At 47.0% G+C, this 18,968-nt stretch overlaps 1 protein-coding gene across 1 annotated transcript in view; it reads right to left on the bottom strand.

The window, feature by feature from the left end:
* NPC1 (NPC intracellular cholesterol transporter 1) overlaps window positions 1-18,968 on the bottom strand; it is a 47,597-nt gene that overhangs the window by 2,552 nt on the left and 26,077 nt on the right. The window contains exons 10-22 of the mRNA XM_065889768.1: window positions 16,262-16,362; window positions 13,976-14,078; window positions 11,142-11,331; window positions 10,519-10,701; window positions 9,632-9,746; window positions 7,710-7,837; window positions 7,474-7,614; window positions 6,027-6,116; window positions 5,434-5,624; window positions 5,001-5,116; window positions 4,220-4,349; window positions 2,035-2,235; window positions 915-1,146 (exon numbers count right to left, since the gene is read on the bottom strand). Coding sequence (XP_065745840.1) covers window positions 915-1,146; window positions 2,035-2,235; window positions 4,220-4,349; window positions 5,001-5,116; window positions 5,434-5,624; window positions 6,027-6,116; window positions 7,474-7,614; window positions 7,710-7,837; window positions 9,632-9,746; window positions 10,519-10,701; window positions 11,142-11,331; window positions 13,976-14,078; window positions 16,262-16,362 — 1,921 coding nt within the window. The remainder of the gene's footprint in view (window positions 1-914; window positions 1,147-2,034; window positions 2,236-4,219; window positions 4,350-5,000; window positions 5,117-5,433; window positions 5,625-6,026; window positions 6,117-7,473; window positions 7,615-7,709; window positions 7,838-9,631; window positions 9,747-10,518; window positions 10,702-11,141; window positions 11,332-13,975; window positions 14,079-16,261; window positions 16,363-18,968) is intronic.

Genomic DNA, 18,968 nt, shown 5'->3' with positions numbered 1-18,968 from the left:
CAACCACCCCTTTTCCTGGGATCTGTGGTTATCAGGGCACCTGGGAGGTAAAGGAGCCCGGAGCACCCCCTCTAACTTACAAAGCTCCTATCACACCAACTTAAACTGTCCCAGGAAGCTTGTGGAACCCTCCAGGCACAGTTTCCTCTAGCAGATCTGCCTCTATTACGGAGAAACAGCTGAAACCTCTCAAGTTCCCCCCAACCCCCAGCCAGCCAGCACACTCATTTCTTTAGCTGGGCCTCACTACCGCTCCCCCTGAAGCCACATTCAGTTCGTATCTGAAGAGCAGATGCACTGTGTCTGTTTTCTGTTAATACTTTCTCAAATGTGCACATATTCAAGACTATTAAAAAGCACCTGGCAACCACATGGAAGGCAAAAGGTCTTGGTCAGAAAATTCCACTGAGAAGGGGCAGTTTTTCTAACTGAAAACTGAACATCATGCTGTCATCGGCTACATACTTCGGCAAAGCACCCTTCAGAATAATTTTTTTTTTTTTTTTTTTGCGGTACGCGGGCCTCTCACTGTTGTGGCCTCTCCCGTTGTGGAGCACAGGCTCCGGACGCGCAGGCTCAGTGGCCATGGCTCACGGGCCCAGCCGCTGTGCGGCATGTGGGATCCTCCCGGACCAGGGCACGAACCCGTGTCCCCTGCATCGGCAGGCGGACTCTCAACCACTGTGCCACCAGGGAAGCCCCAGAATAATAATTTAAAGGCAGAATGCCTAAGCCAGACCATGACCTCACATTTCCATTGCTATACGTACCACCCACGTCCAACTCCACCTGCCACTGACCCCACCTGACCACGTGCGCCAAGAGAAGGAGCTGGCCTTGATCTCTCACCCCAAGAAACAATGTACAGCAGTGACATAAGGAGTGAGGGACAAACTGAGTGGACCAGGACTCACCATAACCAAGTTGACCAAAGAAACCGCATTCAAACTGATGCCCCAGAGCCACATGACACCGAACATGTTGACCAAGATCATAGCAATGGTGATGCACATGATCACTGCCGACCACAGCTCACAGCCCAGGAGAACCACGGTCACCAAAAAGATGGCACCCAGGGACACACCGAGGTTAAAGATAGTGTCGTCAATCATGGTCAGGTACTGTTCGTAGAAGACGTAGAACACACTGGAGAGGGGGAGAAGGTTCTGTTACAGCTTGTTTTTGCTTCTGGAATCTTTACTCCTCATCCTGCCACAACTGCAGAACAGAAACTACCTTGAGAGACATCCTCACATAAAACCTCCCTGTTTGTGCAAGACTCACCTCCAGCAGTTAAGCTGGACCTCTGACCACTGACACCCAAAGAAGGGCCTCCGAGATATGTATTTTATATAAGGTTTTTGTTGATGTGCCCAACTTTATAGGCATTTATTGACAAAGAATATTCCGTGGTATTTTAGGAAAACAAGGCCTGGTCTATCCTGAGGGCTACCCCCAGCCCAACGGGGTCTATGCAGGGCCTGAGAAGAAAATGCTTTTTCGGCAAAGTTAACCAGCTTCTCTAAGGAGTCAGGACACCCACTCCAAGAACTCCTTCCACAGGAAAACAGGCTGTCCTCTTGCCAGGAACAGGTCCAGACTCCCTTCAATGAGATTACAGGGGCTGGGGGGAAAATCACTTGTTTCTCCTACTTCTCTGTATTTTCCAAATTCAGTATTTCATAAAATATTTTCTTTATGAGGGAAAAAAAGAAAAACAATAAGTGAAAAAAGAGAAACCTCCATAGAGGCACTGTCCCCAGCGATCAGTTGCCGGGCCCTCTCTGTGAAGCTGCTCCCCAGGTGCCGTGACCCATGCCCCCTGCCTGTTTTGCAGGGTGTGAGCTCCAGCCCCGAGACCTCAGTAGGTGCTGCAGATTCTGGCCCAGGTGCCGTTTCCTGAGACAGGCTTCACCTGTGCTCAGGATGGAGCCGGGTTCAGAAGGAAAGCCGAGTGTCGGCACCCCCAGCAAGGGCACCCCAGGGTGTGGGCGCTTCCCCAGGACATCCTCATTTACAAAATCCACACGTTACCTGTATGGGAACACACGGTGATCACTTCCTTCCAGGCCCATGGTTCTGGTGATGTTGCTGGCGATGAGGCGGGCCTTTTCCATGGCGTCGATGAAGTCAGCAGAGGTCTTGAGCACCGTGTGGTAGGTCATGAAGTACGTGGCTCCGACGCCCGTGCCGTTGCCGAGGATGTTAACTGCCGCGCTGTAAGCGGCGTGTCCCCTGGGAGAAGACAGTGGTATCAAAGGCAACACCTCATGCCATACCTGCAGAATCTGAGCATCAAGGCTGAGTGGTGTCACCTGACCCTGGACTCAGGGATCAGACCAGCTGTCAATTTCAGGGACAGGGAAGCCCCTGAAAAGGCGCGATGAAGGTTTAGCTCATTCTTGCCCACACTGGCTTTTCTTTGCTGCTTTGGTTTCTTTGATGCGTAGCCGCTACTGTTTCTGTAGCTGGTTCTGCTCACAGCCCAGTGTGTTCTTCTACAGGGTTTGCTCAGCAGTGCTGTGTGACAGGAGGCGCAAACGGACAAGGGCCCTGGAATCAGACCGCCATGAGGTCGACCTCGGCCCTGGAGCCCTGCGCAGAATCACTCAATTTGGGCTGCAGTGTCATCTGCAAAGGGTGTACCACCACCTACTCATGGGGCTGTGTGGCGAGTCAGTGAAATAGTGTCGCTGAGGTGCCTGGCACGATCCTGGCACACAGGAGGCTCCCTGTCTGTTGCCCTCCTACGAGCTGAATTCATTCTGACTTCTTTTATGTAGCCGAGCATTCAGTCTGCCAGGAGACCAAGCTACAGGGTTCATTTCTCCTTTATTTTTAGGGACAGGCCTCCCATGGTACCTAGTCTAGGTCTCAAAACACAGACGTGAGATGTATGACTGACGGGACTCTGGTCACATTATGTATTCTTATGAAGAACAGGGATGTCCAGCGTTTACCTAATGTACACCTGGACATTCACCTTCCTACCAAAACATCCAAATCCGCCCAACTCCAGACTTCAGTCATCTTTGCTATTTCTGGGCCAGAGATCCTGTTTCCACAGTAGCTGGCTGCCTGGCTAGATGGGGGAGTCAGACGCCCATAACCTCGTACAGACAGGCTGGCAAGAAGCACAGTGGGGCTAAAAGAATCTAAACCTTCGGAGCTTCCCTGGTGGCGCAGTGGTTAAGAATCCACCTGCCAATGCGGGGGACACGGGTTCGAGCCCTGGTCTGGGAAGACCCCACATGCCACAGAGCAACTAAGCCCATGGGTCACAACTACTGAAGCCCGCATGCCTGGAGCCCATGCACTGCAACAAGAGAAGCCACCGCAATGAGAGGCCCAAGCAGCACAGCGAAGAGCAGCCCCCGCTCGCCACAACTAGAGAAAGCCCGTGCCCAGCAACAAAGACCCACCGCAGCCAAAAATAAATAAATAAATTAAAAAAAAAAAGAATCTAAACCTTCATCCCGGGTGATGTCACCAGAGCAGAGCTGCAGTGCCCCATATGCCCCAGACACAACTGAACAAACCCTTTCACATCCTGAATCGCCCGCATCCCTCCCCACAATCTGCCCTGCTGGTGGTCTGCACAGGACTGTGTCCTTCATGCCGCCAGGAGGGGAGCGTGAGACAGAATGCTCAAGCCAGGATGGAATCGGGTCAGAATGAGGAGTTTTCTTTTTTTTTTTCTTTAACATCTTTACTGGAGTATAATTGCTTTACAATGTTGTGTTAGTTTCTGCTATATAACAAAGTGAATCAGCTATACGTATACATATATCCCCATATCTCTTGCATCTCCCTCCCACCCTCCCTATCCCACCCCTCTAGTGGGACACAAAGCACTGAGCTGATCTCCCTGTGCTATGCGGCTGCTTCCCACTAGCTATCTATTTTACGTTTGGTAGTGTATATATGTCCATGCCACTCTCACTTCACCCCAGCTTACCCTTCCCTCTCCCCGGGTCCTCAAGTCCATTCTCTACATCTGTGTCTTTATTCCTATCCTGCCCCTAAGTTCTCCAGAACCATCTTCTTTTAAGATGAGGAGTTTTCTTTAAAGGCGTTTTGGTTCCTCTGCGGGACAGGGTGGGGAGTGGCAGAGAAGAGGACCTTCCCATCCACCATTCCCACCCCAGCCCTCCCCAGCTTCCCAGTGCAAATTAAAGGGGAAGCGGCCACACAGCTGAATGGGTTCCGTGTCACTTACCCTTTGCCACACTTGGGGTTCGGGTTATCGGAGAGGAACATGGGCAGGAACCTCATGAAGTCTGCGCCCTGAGGCCTCTGCTTGCCCTCTGGAGTCAGAGGCCGGCAGTGGACGCAGGCAGGGTCAACCACTGTGCAAACAGGTTGAGGGAGCCACGGTGAGAAGGATGGGTCTCCATATTAAAACATTTAAAAATAATGATAAAGAAGTGATGGGAATTCTTTTCCTGAATCCTTCTGTTTATCCAAAAGCTTCAAACACATGGTTTTCACAGTCAAACTTGAGGTCCCATCTTCATCTAACACAGGCTGTACAAATTTTCTTCCCTGAAGCAGGTTTCCTGCTTTAAGGACAACCTCAGTATGTTATTATCAGAGCCCAGGACGTCCATGTTTTTATCAAGAAAATCCTAGGACAGACTCAACACTTTTACAAAACCATGTGGCAATAGTGATAAACAAAGAAAAGCACTCCCATGAGAAGCTACGGCCAGATACCAATCAAGAGAGACCAACAGCATTGTCGGGAAAAGATGACAAACCTGAAAACCAGGGTCCCCTGACCTGGGCCTTGTTCAGCCTGCAGCCCCATGGGGGGCTGGAAAGGGGACAACAAGGTATCTCCAGAGTGAACAATGGAGGAAGGGGATGATGCCAAGGGGAATGAGATGCAGCAATGGCAGACAAACAGGTGGACGTGGAGGTAAAATGCAAATGACTTTTAAATTATAATGTTAAAGTTCTTCAGAAAAGAGGGAAAGATCTGGAAAAGGATCAAGTACCCGATGCATTGCAGAACCGATCCGTGCTGTTGTAGACTCTACAGCAAGACGACTGTGGCTTGACCCAGTCAAAATAATCGTCAATCCAGGACGAGGGAGCAAAGCCTATCCGGGTACTAGGGAAAGGAGAGAAAGGGTTACTGATGCCCCCACAAGGAGGAAGTCTTCAGTTTCAGTCCCTTTTCTTGAAATCCAAAACTTCCTTTTCTAGACCTTTTAATGCCACCCAGTCAGAAGACAAACCACGTTAGTGCTTAATGGGAAAAGCTTCAGAACGTGAGGTGGTAAATTTGCCCTTTAAAAGGTTTTGCTCAGGTAAAGCTAGATTCAACCCACATTTGGCAAGATAGATTTTCCAGGAAAAGCTATCTTTAGAGAGAGGTTTCAGGCCGAGGTCCCGGGCCAGGAGCCCGTCCGCAGCTGGGGTACTGACTAGTTGTCCAGCTGGGCGGCGTTGAAGATCTGCTGCACCAGCGAGTCGTTATTGCAGCCCAGGCCCCCGCACACCATGTTCTGCCCTTTCAGAGAAGTGTAGTCGTGCCCTCCCTCCATGACAAAGTACACGGGCGGGCCCGCGTGCAGGTAGCGATTGAGGGACTGGAAATAATCCGTCACGTAGGAGTCCTGAGAGAGAGAGAGAGGACAACAGGACACAGTGTGAACGTCCTGTGCAAGCGAGAGGGGGGCTCCCGGCCGAGACGCCTCGAGCCCAGGTTCCTGACTCCCTCCACAGCCAGCGCCCCCTCCCCACCCTGGGCCCAGGGGCTTTTCCAGTTGGTCCCACCGTCAGCAGGGCACCTCACAAGGTCAAGACCGGCTGCTCGTGTTCTGCAGCCATGCCCGAGGCCTGTGAGCTCAGAAGGCCCGGGCCTCACGGGCAGAGCTCTGGTGAGGTTCCTGCAATGCGGGAGAGCCTGCCAGCACCCACGTTTAGAAGCGGACATCAGCTGAAACACCTGCGTGAGTATTTTGAAAAATGCATTCACTATGGGCTAAATGAGTTAGAATAAAAGGAAAGCGTCTTACATCTGGCATTGACAGAGACTGATCCAAGCCGATTTCTACTTTGTTCAGGACTGCGATACTGAATGACAGAACACCCACAAATACCGCTACCTGGAATGTGAAGTGAGTTACAGAGTTAGAGTTATCATGATTAAAAACATAAATCATTTATTTATCTATTTATTTATTTTATTTATTTATGGCTGCATGCAGGATTTAGTTCCCTGACCAGGGATTGAACCCGGGCCCCCTGCACTGGGAGCGCTGAGTCCTACCTACTGGACCACCAGGGAACTCCCTAAATCAAATCTTAAACACACAAAACAGGACTTTTCTAAACGAAAAGCAAGTTTAAATGACACGCTAAGAAAACAAGGAGTCTGGGACAGTAGCCGAGGTCACGGTCTCAATAGTAAAGCCACCTGGGTTCAAATCCTGGCTCTGCCACTTACAAGCTGAGTGACCCTGGGGAAGTCACTTAACCTCTCTTAGCTTCTATTTCCTCCTCAATAAAACAGGAAAAATAAGACTTGTAACATCAGATAATTTTGTGGATTAAATGAGAAAATTCTAGGGATAATCCAGAATTTAGCGTAGTACCCGGTTCTGAGCACAATACCAGATATTAAGTGTTCAATAAATGTTAGGTGTTACTATTACTTTTTTTTTTTTTTTTTTTGCAGTACGTGGGCCTCTCACCATTGTGGCCTCTCCCATTGCGGAGCACAGGCTCAGGACGCGCAGGCCCAGCGGCCGTGGCTCACGGGCCCAGCCGCTCCACGGCATGTGGGATCCTCCCGGACCGGGGCACGAACCTGTGTTCCCCACATTGGCAGGCGGACTCTCAACCACTGCGCCACCAGGGAAGCCCACTATTACTTTTACTGGAATGAATTTACATTCTTTTAGGGGAGATGTGGTAGATTATAGCTGTTGGCTATATCCAGTGTGTAAACTGTACTACAAAACGCTCTTGCATGGTTACTGGGGATGAGGGACAGTGCAGGGGAGGGAGGTGGGTGACACTGAAGGTGCAGGACGAGGGTGATGGAATAGATCTATATCTTGGTGCTTACACGAATCTGCACATGTGATAAGCTGACACAGAACTGGACACATACATTGTGCCAATGTCAAGCTCTTGGTTTTGATATTGAACTACAATTATGTAAGACCTTGGAAGGAAACTGGCAAAGGGCAGCTGGGTCCTTCTCTGCACTACCTCTGTTACTTTCTATGAATCTGTAATTATTTAAAAACAAAACAACCAACTTAAGACAGAAACTCTTGCTTATATTGCCTGCTAAAAATATTTTATATTTGTATATATTTGCTTCTGCATTCTTGTATACACACACACACACACACACACACACACACAACAGCTGTCAGAATCCTTCCCAAGCACTCTGATTTCTTAGAAGGCATGTGACAACTTTGGGGAGAAAAACCACAGACAGGCTCCTACCACAATGGGCCGCATCCAGTCCTTAAGCAGAAGTGGAGCATAGGCGTCTCTGAAGAAGCGGAATAAGCAGCTCTCCGAGGCCTGGATGCCTGCTCTGTCTGCCGCGCCCCCGACACAGCAGAGGATGTCCAGCCGGTTCTTCTGAGGGGATGAAGAGGAACAGAGGTCACCCTCCAGCCGCCTCACCTAGATTCTAGACTCAAATGAAACAGGCTGCACGCCTGATGACAACTTACCTCTTGACGCTTAACGTCTAACCCCAAGAGACTCACAAAACAGCTAATCTGAAGGAGGAAGTCAATGAGGACCGCCATCCCCGCAAAGAGAGAGAAGGTGTGCACAGCTGGCATCACGGACAGGCCTCCTGTGGGGAGAAGAGAGCAGCCACGTCCTTCCCAGCTGAGGGCTCAGCAGGCCTCACAGGCACGTGCACATATGAACACGTGGCACCAGAACAGGCCAATCCCACAAGAAGAATCCCCCCAATCCTCCCACCCAAAGGCACTCTGCACGATCTGCGGGTGTCACACCAGAACCACCTGGCAAGGTTAAAATGTACGTTCCAGGGACCGGGCCCCCTCCTACTTTATCAAGACAGTGGGAATTCAACCCCAATTCTGCTGTTCAGAATTCTGTGATCCCAACTCTATACTTTAACAAGCTCTCCAAGCAAATGCATGCACTTTCACATTTGAGATCCATTAACACAGGCCATTTCTTATAGTACCTGCTACGCTTCAGTCCACAAGAGGGATGGTATTTCCCATATGCTATTATATATCCAGTCAGTCTCTTGGTTTAGTTACAAATGAGGATGCTCCAAGCGTCCTCCAGGCTAAGACTCAGAAGCTGAAAACTGGCTGCCCATGGGCCAGATATATAGAAACCCATTTTAGAATTTAAAAACAGTTTTTAAAAAATAAATAGCCAATAGTTAACAATGAGATTCACAGTGTCACTTGAGAGGAAAAAAAATCTAGATTCACAGCGTCGCTTGAGAAAAAAATTGGACCTGGCAGCACTGGGCCAGCAACACATAGCTGCCTCTTGCAGATGGGACCCCAGACTCTGGGTGCCACGGTCCCCACTGCTCCTCCTGTCCCCCCAAAGTCACTCTGACCTTGAGGCCCAGGGTCAGCTGCTATCACCAACACACTTGCACTGTTTTTTTTTTATAATAGAAAGAGAGGAAGTAACTGTTTTGCATCTGTATCCATAAAGAGAAACACAAGAGCCACAGGTTTGTTTCACAGTGCACTGCTTCGTGGAGATGGGGGATGATCTATGCTAACGGCGTGTCTGTGTCCAAAGACCACACCTACAATGTCCCTCCCATGGCCCCTTGTAAGATGACCTGGTGGCCCCTGCAGGCATTTCCATTGGGACCCACGGATCGTGTGTCTTCCCTGGACTTACTGGGCGATTCTAATCAGCGTCCTCTGCAGAGGATATGATCAGTTTTCTCTTACTACATGCCAGACATGGGGGTGGGCAGTGCCCTGCTAGTAAGACTACCGATTTCTCCACCTGAAGGAATACAGAAGTGCTGGGTTTTGTGCCAGTTTATTCTGGCTCCTTGTATTGAGGGAAGACTGAAGAACTTCTGCTCATTGACGAGGCTGCTTCCCAGTGAAATGTGTGTGCAGAGGCGGGGAGACTGCCTTTCGGAACAGTGGCAAACACCTTGCGAGCTAACGCCTGTGATTTTGGAGTTGCTGCCGAGAGTGCTGTGACGGGAAGGACCCTGTGGCTGTCCTTCAAGAGTGCTATTTTCAAACCCCAGCACTTGCCATGGGTGCCCTAAACGGGCAGGGGCAGCAGTCCTAGGTATCTGAACCCCAACATCAACACCGTCCTGAAACAATGTGAGAAGGAAGACACTTGCTGGAAATTCCCTGGTGGGGGAACTAGGATCCTGCATGCCGCATGGTGTGGCCAAAATTTTAAGAAATTAAAAATTAAAAATAAATAAATAATGTAGTTAAAAAAAAGAAGACACTTGCTAATGGTATCCGAGATACTGCCACCAATTTTTCTCGTGGTCCACTCTGATACTTTCCAATCACAGAATAAAACCTAAAAAAGAGCTCAAAGGGTCATATACTGATACACCCAGGCTCAGCAAACCTCAGGGTTGGCAGATTCAAAGAGTAATTACCTAAGAAAAATGCTACCGTCTCTGAAAAGGACGACAGGAAAATACTTGGAGCCACTTCTCCCAGGACCCGGCCCACCTGCTGGTCCAGCGTCTCCCCTTGGAGACGTTCATCTCTCTTAAAAATAAAAAAAAAAGTTAAACACGCGACATTAAAGTTTCTCAATTACAATGCCACCTCTTTGCTTCTTTGGTGCCTTGTGTTAACCTGATGGTAAAAAATAATGATTAGCAGCATCTACTTGTTGTTTGTGAACTTTATACAATAAAGCGGTGAGGACCCCAAACTTCTCATGTTGATTCATTTGGGATATTTCTGAAGCCCGGAGCCAGGTAACAGGTGAGAATCTAAAGGAAGGATTGAATCAGGTTATCAGGAAAATACAAGCAACGCAGGCTGCAGGTGGCTGGACCTTTAAATAACACTCCTACATGCCACTGGGTCTCTGCCCAGGTAAGCGCTACAGGACAAGGGACCCTGGGAGAACCAACGGATTGACATCATTTTTTACATCAGTGGGTCCTGTGTTGACCTTTTGCCTTTTTGTGGCACCTCTGACAAATCCCTCATTCTTCTACACTATACTGAGAATCATTTTAATAGCTGTTGTGCCCAAAATATTTTCTACAAGCGTGTTAGCCCTTTTTGCACACATGTTGCACATATAAAACCAAACTCTCACTTTATATCTATGCCACCAACCAAAGAGAATGTTGGTCTCAATCTTCTTGGTCTCAAAATGTCCAGAACAAGTTACAGGCACCAACAAGCAACACAGAGGAACGGAAACGAAGTCTCCACGTGTCACACTCAAATACTCCGCATGGAGCTGAACAGCTGTATGTGGAGCCTGGTACTTGGTCAGACTCTGTGAGACTCTGAAATGCACCTGGAAGGTCTGGACCAGAATGAAGATGTTGTCCACTCCCACAGCCAGCACCAGGAACGGGATGACTTCTATCACAATGAGGGTGAAGGGGATCCCAATGTAGCTGAAGATGCCCAAGGAGCACGCCACCGAGCTCAGCACAATCAGGATGCCCGCGATGCCCAGGGAGATTTTCGAATCCACCTGGAGATGCCACAAAGACATAAATCCTCATTTAGGGTGTTTTTTGTCCTGTTCCTAAAAGGTCCTCATTTTCACCTCTTTACCTGGATATTGCCCATCTAGATTTAAAAGTACGGTTCCCGGTTTGAGAGAAGATATGAAAAGTTGTCTAGGTCTTCCCTAGCAACATATTTTATCAGCTTACATTCTTAGGTGATGGCAAGTTAGAAAAAAAACTGGATTACGTGAAATAAACTTTAAGTTGAAGATAAGAAATTGGAACTGAAGAAAACAGATGCAGGAAGCAGAAAATGTGACAAACAAGTAAAACACAGGACAATTTAAGGTAGTTTTGAACATAATGAATTAGGATTAAGCAGAGGCAAAAACATGCCATCACGCTGTGTACTGTCATTTCCCTCTAACACACATACACACACACACCTACACACCCCACTTACCAGAAACCTGCTACAGCTTTTGATATGCCCCAAGGCTATGGAAATATATAAAAACATGATGCCATAGCTGATTAGAACAGTGAAGATATCACTGTTACTTTCACGGTTTATTTCATCTTCAATACTTCGTTCAGCCTTAAAAGAAATGGTCAGATTTGGATTCTTGTAGTTTTTCACAAAATTAATAAACCTAAAAGGGTAAGCAAAATTTTGTATTTTTAGTTAAAACTTAGTGACAACTAAGTAAGGAACTTCTTCGTAACTTCTACGACACAAAAGCCACACTTAACCCTTATACCTCGTTAGGACCTTCTAAACTGGCAAGTAGAAGGTAGGACACTTCCAGATTACGAAGTTCCAGACATGCTGAGTTTTCCAGTATTTAAAACAGGTTTAGAACAAGTTTAAAAACTGCTTCATGGTCTCACTTCTTTTTTACTAAAAATGATTTCTAAATGAAGTATATTATACTACAGACATATGCTCATGGAACAAAAATTTTTAAAGTTGATCTACAGATTCAATGCAATCCCTATCAGAATCCCAGCTGACTTCCTTGTAGAAAGACAAGCTGTTCTAAAATTCACATGGAATTGCGAGGGGCCCAGAATAGCCCAAATCCTCTTTTTCAAGAACAAAGTAGGAAGATTCACACTTCCCAATTTCAAACTTACTACAAACCAACAGTAATCAAGACAGTGTGGTTACAAGCACAAGGCAAGGACAGGCATACAGATCAAAGAATCAGAACTAAGAGTCCAGAAATATGCCATGTATCTGCCTTCACCTAATTTTCAATAAAGGTGGCAAGACTATTAATGGGGGAAAGAATATCTTTTCAACAAATGGTCTGGGGCAACTGGAGAGCCATATACAAATAAATGCAGTTGGACCCTTACCTCACACCGTGTATAAAGATTAACTCTTAACTCAATGGATAAAAGACCTTTTAAATGTAAGAGCTAAAACTATAAAACTCTCAGAAGAACACATAGGTGTAAATTTCCAGGTCCTTGGGTTAGGCAATGGTTTCTTGGCTATGACACCAAAAGTATGAATAACAAAAGAGAAGATAGATAAATTGGACTTTACTGAAATTAAAAACTTCTGTGTTTCAGAGGATACCATCAAGAAAGGCAAAAACACAGATTGGAGAATGGGAGAAAATATTTGCAAATCATACATCTGATAAGGGACTTGTAGAATATATAGCAATTCTTATAATTCGATAATAAAAATACAAATAACCCAGTGAAATAAATGGGCAAAGGATATGAATAAACATTTTTCCGAAGAAGTTACACAAATCAGTGCATGAAAAGATGCTCAAATTCATTAGTCATCAGGGAAATGCAAATCAAAACTGCAATGAGGGAATTCCCTGGTGGTCCAGTGCTTAGGACTTGGTGCTTTCACTGCCGTGGCCCGGCTCAAGCCCTGGTTGGGGAACTAAGATCCCACAAGCTGTGCAGTTTGGCCGAAAAAAACAAAATAAAACAAAAAAAACTGCAATGAGATACCACTTCACACCCACTAGGATAGCTAGAATCAAAAAGTCAAATAATAACAAGTGTTGACGAGGTGTGGAGAATCTGAAACCTCCATACACTGGTGGGAATGTAAAATGGTGCAGTCACTTTTTTTTTTTGGCTGTGCCGCACAGCACGTGGGATCTTAGTTCCCCAACCTGTGGAAGCAGAGCCTTAACCACTGGACCACCAGGGAAGTCCCATCGGTGCAGTCGCTTTGGAAAAAAGTCTGCCAGTTCCTCAGAGTTACCGTATGATCCAGCAATTCTACTCCTAGATATATACCAACTAAGAGAAATGAAAACATGTTCACACAAAAACTTGTATATGAATGTTTGTAGTATTATTCCTAATAGCCAAAAGGTAGAAACAGCTCAAATGTTCATCAACTGATGAATGGATAAACAAAATGTGGTATATCCATAGGATGGGATATTCTTCAGCCATAAAAAGGAACGAAGTACTGACACAGGCTACAACTTGGATGAACCCTGAAAACATTATTCTAACTGAAAGAAGCCAGACCCAAAAGTCCACGTACATGATTCCATTCATATAAAAGTCTGGAATAGGAAAATCTAGAGACAGAGAGTAGATTGGTGGCTGGGTAGGGCTGGGGGTTAGGAGGGTGACCAATAAAGAAGATGGGATTTCTTTCTGTGGTAAAGAAAATGTTCTAAAATTGCCCATGGTGATGTTTGCACACATCTGTGAATATACTAAAAGCTACTGAACTGTACGCTTTAAATGGGTGAACTGTATGGTATATGAATTATATCCCAACAAAGCTGTTCAGAGTCCCTGTCTCCCTCGGTCCCCTCTTCCCATTCTCTAGAGGTTATACCACAGCTAACCGGTTCCCAGGTCATTTGTTTGATATCTTTTCTAGGCATGGATGGCATGCATAGCATATATTTGTCCAAACATGCTGACTGCAGTTTTTAGTCACTATCTTGAACCATTTATTTGCCTCACCATCTTTAATGACGAAATAATATTCTACTGTACTTCTCCCTACTAACATACACTCAGCCTGCTCAGGTTTCGCTGTTAGAAAAGAATGCAAGGAACATTTCTGCATAGATACTTTTGCATTCTTGTTGCAGGGATATGTATTAAAAGAATGTTTATAAGTAAATTTATTAATAGATTTTTTTTTCATAGCACCACCAGTACCAAGTGAAAAAAATGGCATAACTTAGATCTACTGTTGGTTAATGTAGTTGAACTAATTGTAAATGCTTTCTGCTACGGTCCACCTTCCCACAGAAAGAACAGCTTGTTTAGGCCCTGTGAGCAACTCACTCTCCTTCCCAGGCCTGGGCCTTCTGGAGCTTCTCTGTATCGTTACAGTAATTATTGACAGGAAAGGTAATCACAAGGGCTGTGGCGTTATTGTAGTTTTCATCTAGAAAGGAAAAAGGTGACATCAAAAAGCAGATTACAAGCGTGCAGAAAACTAGATCAATACGAGGGGAAAATCACAAGCCAGTTAGGTGCCTGGTTTCTCATAGGGCTGAAGCCTATACACACCTGAGCTCGAGGAACACAACAGGAGATCTGGTGCCTGTGTAGTTCAGCTAGTGAAGAAAAAGGACCCTCGTGTGGAAGTAGGCACAGTTGTCATTCATATCATCATTACTACACGGCATGTGCATGGTGACAATTTCAAACAGAGCGGAAAGGTGTTCAGGGAAAAGCCTCCCTCCTCCCTCAGTCCCCGTCTGTGTCTCAGCTCTCCTCCCCACACCATGGCACTGTGACTCCTTCCAGCCACGTGCATAAGCACAGTCTCCCCTTCCCTCCTTGTTTACACAAGCGGTGACACGCTCTTCTGCAAATGCTGCTTTTAAAGTCGTGTCCTGAGAATGCTCTGTTTTAGTACACAGAGAGTGTCCTTATTCTTTTTTCTGCTGTATGATATTTCCTAGTATAATTTAACCAATCTCCAGTTGATGGCTATCTTTGCAAATCTTTTTGGTATTATATACAGAATTACTACAAAGAATAACCTGATATTTCCAATATGTACAATGTAATTCGTAGAATCAATTCTTATAAGTACAATCACAGAATCAAAAAATATGTGCATTTCTAATTTTGATAGATGCCCCCCAACTGCCCTCCAAAGAGGCCTCCTGTTTTTCATTTCTTTCTTCAACAAAATATTTACTGAGACCTACTTTGTGCCAGACATTATCTTAGAGACTATGGATACATCAGTGAGCAAAGGAGATAAAAATCTCGGTCTTCCTGGAGCTTATATTCCAGTAACCATTTATACTTCCACCAACAATGTGGTTTCCCCACATCCATCCACAAAAGATTTTATCAAACACTTAGATCTTTACTAATCTCTTATGTAAAAGATTGAAGTGAGAGGCATTTCACTAATTTGGAGTAAGGTTCAGCATTTTCCCCATATAACTGAAAGCCACTTGCATTTCTTCCTTTGTTAACACTCATATGACTTCTGCCCACTTTTCTTTTGGGTGGCTGACCTTCTCTCTTTTCCCCAAGAGCTCTCCACATATTAAGGAAATGCTGTCTGTTATGTACACTAACTTTTTTTTTTCTCCAGTTTGCTGTTTGTTTTTTAAACTTTGTTCTCTACACAGGAATTTTAAATTCTCATGCAGTCAAATTCATCAGTGTTTCCTTCTGTGGCTTCTGCATTGTGTGTCCTGCTTAGAAATGCCTTCTCCATTTAAAAATTATTTTTAAAAATTCATCCTGCATTCTCTTCTAGTACTTTAATAGTTTCACTTCTTATCCTGTAATCTTTGTTCCATTGGAATTTAACTCTGGTGGAAGGAATAAGGTAGAGAACAAATTTAATTTTGATGGCTGTGGCTACCCAGCTGGTGACACCATCTTTTCCCCACTGATTAGAAACCACATGGTGTTACATAAGGCAGAGTAAAATTTACAGCTCACAACTTCTCCCTTCCCACTGGATGAGGAGAAGAACATCTGGCTTCTTCTTTAGGCTGGAGAAAAACCTGTTAGGCTGCCTGTAATTAGGCTTCAGATGCCAAAGCTGTCACATGATTCACTACCCCATCACACCTAACAGAATCTGCTCCAAGGTGCTGCAGGAACCAGCAAAGAGCAAACCAACCGCCTCTCCCACTATAAAAGTGTTTGAATTCTTAGCCAACTGGTTTAGAAGGAAAAAATCTATCCACTTTGTTTCTTTTCCCCCATCTCACATATTATCTCTCCCCCATTACAGACATTCTTAACCAGAGGGCTAGAGACTCCACAGGGGCTCTCTCAACGAGTTTCAAGGGTTCCATGAACTCCCTGAAACTGAGCAACGTATTACGTGGATGTACACAATGGCATTACTCTGGGAAAACGTCCTTAGCTGTCGACAGCTTTCCCAAGAGTAACCTAAAAATGGCTAATACCACTTCCTTCAAATGCACAATAAAACCCAAAGCCGAAGGAGATACTATATTTGGGACCCAATATACTGGGTAAATAATAAGAGTGCTCGATTGATGAAATCTTCGTAATTATCACTTGACTGTTAATGACAGAACCAAGACTACTTTATCTAGCAGGAAGAGTAAAAGCTTCTCTCACCATCATAGCCTCCTAACACAAGCCACGGGAACACTGGTCCACCAAAGGTCCCCAGGCAAGGATCGTGGAGCAAACTGGTGTCATTCAGGGAGGCGGGAGCCCTGCCAAGAATTCAGAAAACACCACCCAATTAGAACAACCTTAAGACGTCACAGAGACCTAAACGTTTACGCAGCAGTCATGAGGCGGATTAAGAATGTGAGCCTGAGGTTGGTTCCTTGGATGAATAATAACAGTTCAGTAGTTGCTTTTGGGAGCTCAGCATCACTGAGAGGCAGGCACATACAGTGCAATGTGGTTGATGTCACCTGGTGCACAGAGGAGGGGGCCGCTAATACGTGGGGAAAACCGCCACCATGAAGAAAAGAGCTGTACAGGCCAGGTCTCTAAGGTTGAGGGGCGATTCACCTGGCAGGGAAGAAGTGAGGGCTTCCACACACCACACTGGTGGGAAGAGAAGAAAGAGCATGAGGACAGGTACAGGAAAGGATAGAGTGGACGGCGGCCTGAGGGACCACAGGAAGTCCTGGGTCTAGAGCATGGGGTACTCATGAAGGGGGGCCTCCCAGGCAGGGGGTGGGGCTAGGAAGGAAGAGGGAAGCAGCGGAAAAAAGGGGTAGGCGCCACGCTAAGCAGTTTGGATTTTTATCCTGTAGACACTAGGGAGCAAGCAGATGTGGGGAAAAGGGAGGTCATGAGCTGTTTGACAAAGATAACTCGGGTGGCAAAGCGGAAGGAGGTCTGGAAGTAGGAAAGAAAGAAGCAGGGAGACCAGGCCAGGGATGCAAGCAGTGCAGGAGAGACAGACAACCGGTGACAGGGAACCAGCATTTCAGCACAGAAGTCAGGCAGACGCTGGGCACACGTGAAGGTCCTCGTATATAATGTGAACCACCGCCCTTCAGCGCCAAGGGACAAGGGACGGGCTCAGGTCCTGGAGCTCAGGTCACTGCTGGGGGCAAACAGCAGGGCTGCATAGAAGCTGAGTCCTGTCAACCCACACATGTGGGGCTCTGCTGCCACACTGCGGGCTTGAGGGCTCATGCTGAGGTTAAAACCCATAAGAGCTACGTGAGGAAGAGTCCAGGCATCCTGTAAGCGGTTAGGCGTTGATGCCATCATGTGATGCGGGGGAAGCAGGAGGTCTGTGCTTGGTTCTGGGCTAGCCGGGCTCCTGCAGGGCCTGCATGCCCCCAGGCGGAACAGCCCAGGGAAAGGTGGAGGGTGAGGAGGGAGTTGAGAGCTGGGGACGCACAAGCGGAACCACAGACAACACACACCTCTGCCGCGCAGGAGAGGAGGTGCTCACGGTGGTGTTTCCACACCTGTGTGAACCACACTCCCCTTGGGCAAAACACCCATCTCATGTGTCTCCCCTGTGGCCAAAATTCTGTCGATATTTTATTTTGTAAAACAAACAGAGAGAAAATAACTTTTTTCTTTAAATACTAAAGTTAAATAATACTGAACCTTTCTTTCCAATTACCAGTGGCCACCCTGTACCACCTGTCCTTCGGAGAACACTGCTTTGGGTACACGGGCTACACTTATTGTTTCACGGGCTGTGTTTATAGATGTGACATCCTGAAGAGAGTAAACACAGCCCAACCATCTAGAGTCAGTCACATTCCAGTAACAAAAAGAGACGGAACCTAAAGTCACCAAACCAGGTCAGAAGCTAGAGCAGTTGGCTGTCAAGATGTGGTTAACTGAGCAGCACGTTCACAGGTGACAAGGAATAATTTCTCTGCTTCCATAATGAAGAAACAGCCAGGGCTTCCCTGGTGGCGCAGTGGTTGAGAGTCCGCCTGCCGATCCAGGGGACACGGGTTCGTGCCCCGGTCCGGGAGGATCCCACATGCCACGGAGCGGCTGGGCCCATGAGCCATGGCCGCTGAGCCTGCGCGTCCGGAGCCTGTGCTCCGCAACGGGAGAGGCCACAGCAGTGAGAGGCCCACATACCGCAAAAAAAAAAAAAAAAAGAAACAGCCACAGTGGTGGTCTGATTGGCTGAACAACTGTCTCTGGGCCAGATCAGGCCAAGGTACATGGATGGCATCCAGAGACAGCAGACGCAAGCCGCAAGCCGCTCCTCCTGCCGCGGGACAGGCCTAAAGATCACCTCACAGGTCACCGAGCACGCTTCTCTGTGTCTAATTCAAACCATACACACACCCTGCCCAGCCAGTCGAGCCGCCGAGGCGAAGCAGCTTCAGTGCCCTGCGATCTAACTGCACTCTAATCCAGCCCCCACTCCTCGAGGGGATGCTGCACATTTTAAAAACTCAGTATCATGAAATAAATTTATACTTGAAAGACAAGAAAAAGCACTATAGGCTTCTATTTTTGCACTATTTAACCAGCTCAGGAATGCCTGGGGCAGTGCAACTATGTGTTATCAATCCAGGCAGGGGCTGAGCGGTACCTGCCGTTCCTCAATGACACACCACGAATGCCTCGCCCCAGGGCCTTTGCACCTGCTGCCCGCCTACACGGAACACTCCCCCCACCCCCCCAACCCCAACTCTCCCAGGCCTCCGTCTTCCCTTCTGCTGACCAGGTCTCTGCTGCATGGAGAGCGGCATGCCCCCTGCACTCCCTGCCCTCGCCCAGCTTCCTTTCCCCACTGCATCGCCTCTACCTGGCACCGTCTCAACCCGGTGTCAGGGCCAGTGGCTACTGTTCACCCTCTGCCTCCCTTCATTAG

The sequence above is a fragment of the Phocoena phocoena genome, chromosome 13 (assembly GCF_963924675.1).
Source record: "Phocoena phocoena chromosome 13, mPhoPho1.1, whole genome shotgun sequence".
Lineage (NCBI taxonomy): Eukaryota > Metazoa > Chordata > Mammalia > Artiodactyla > Phocoenidae > Phocoena > Phocoena phocoena.
Note: the sequence above shows the minus strand (reverse complement) of the source record. Positions and strands in the feature narration are given on the sequence as shown.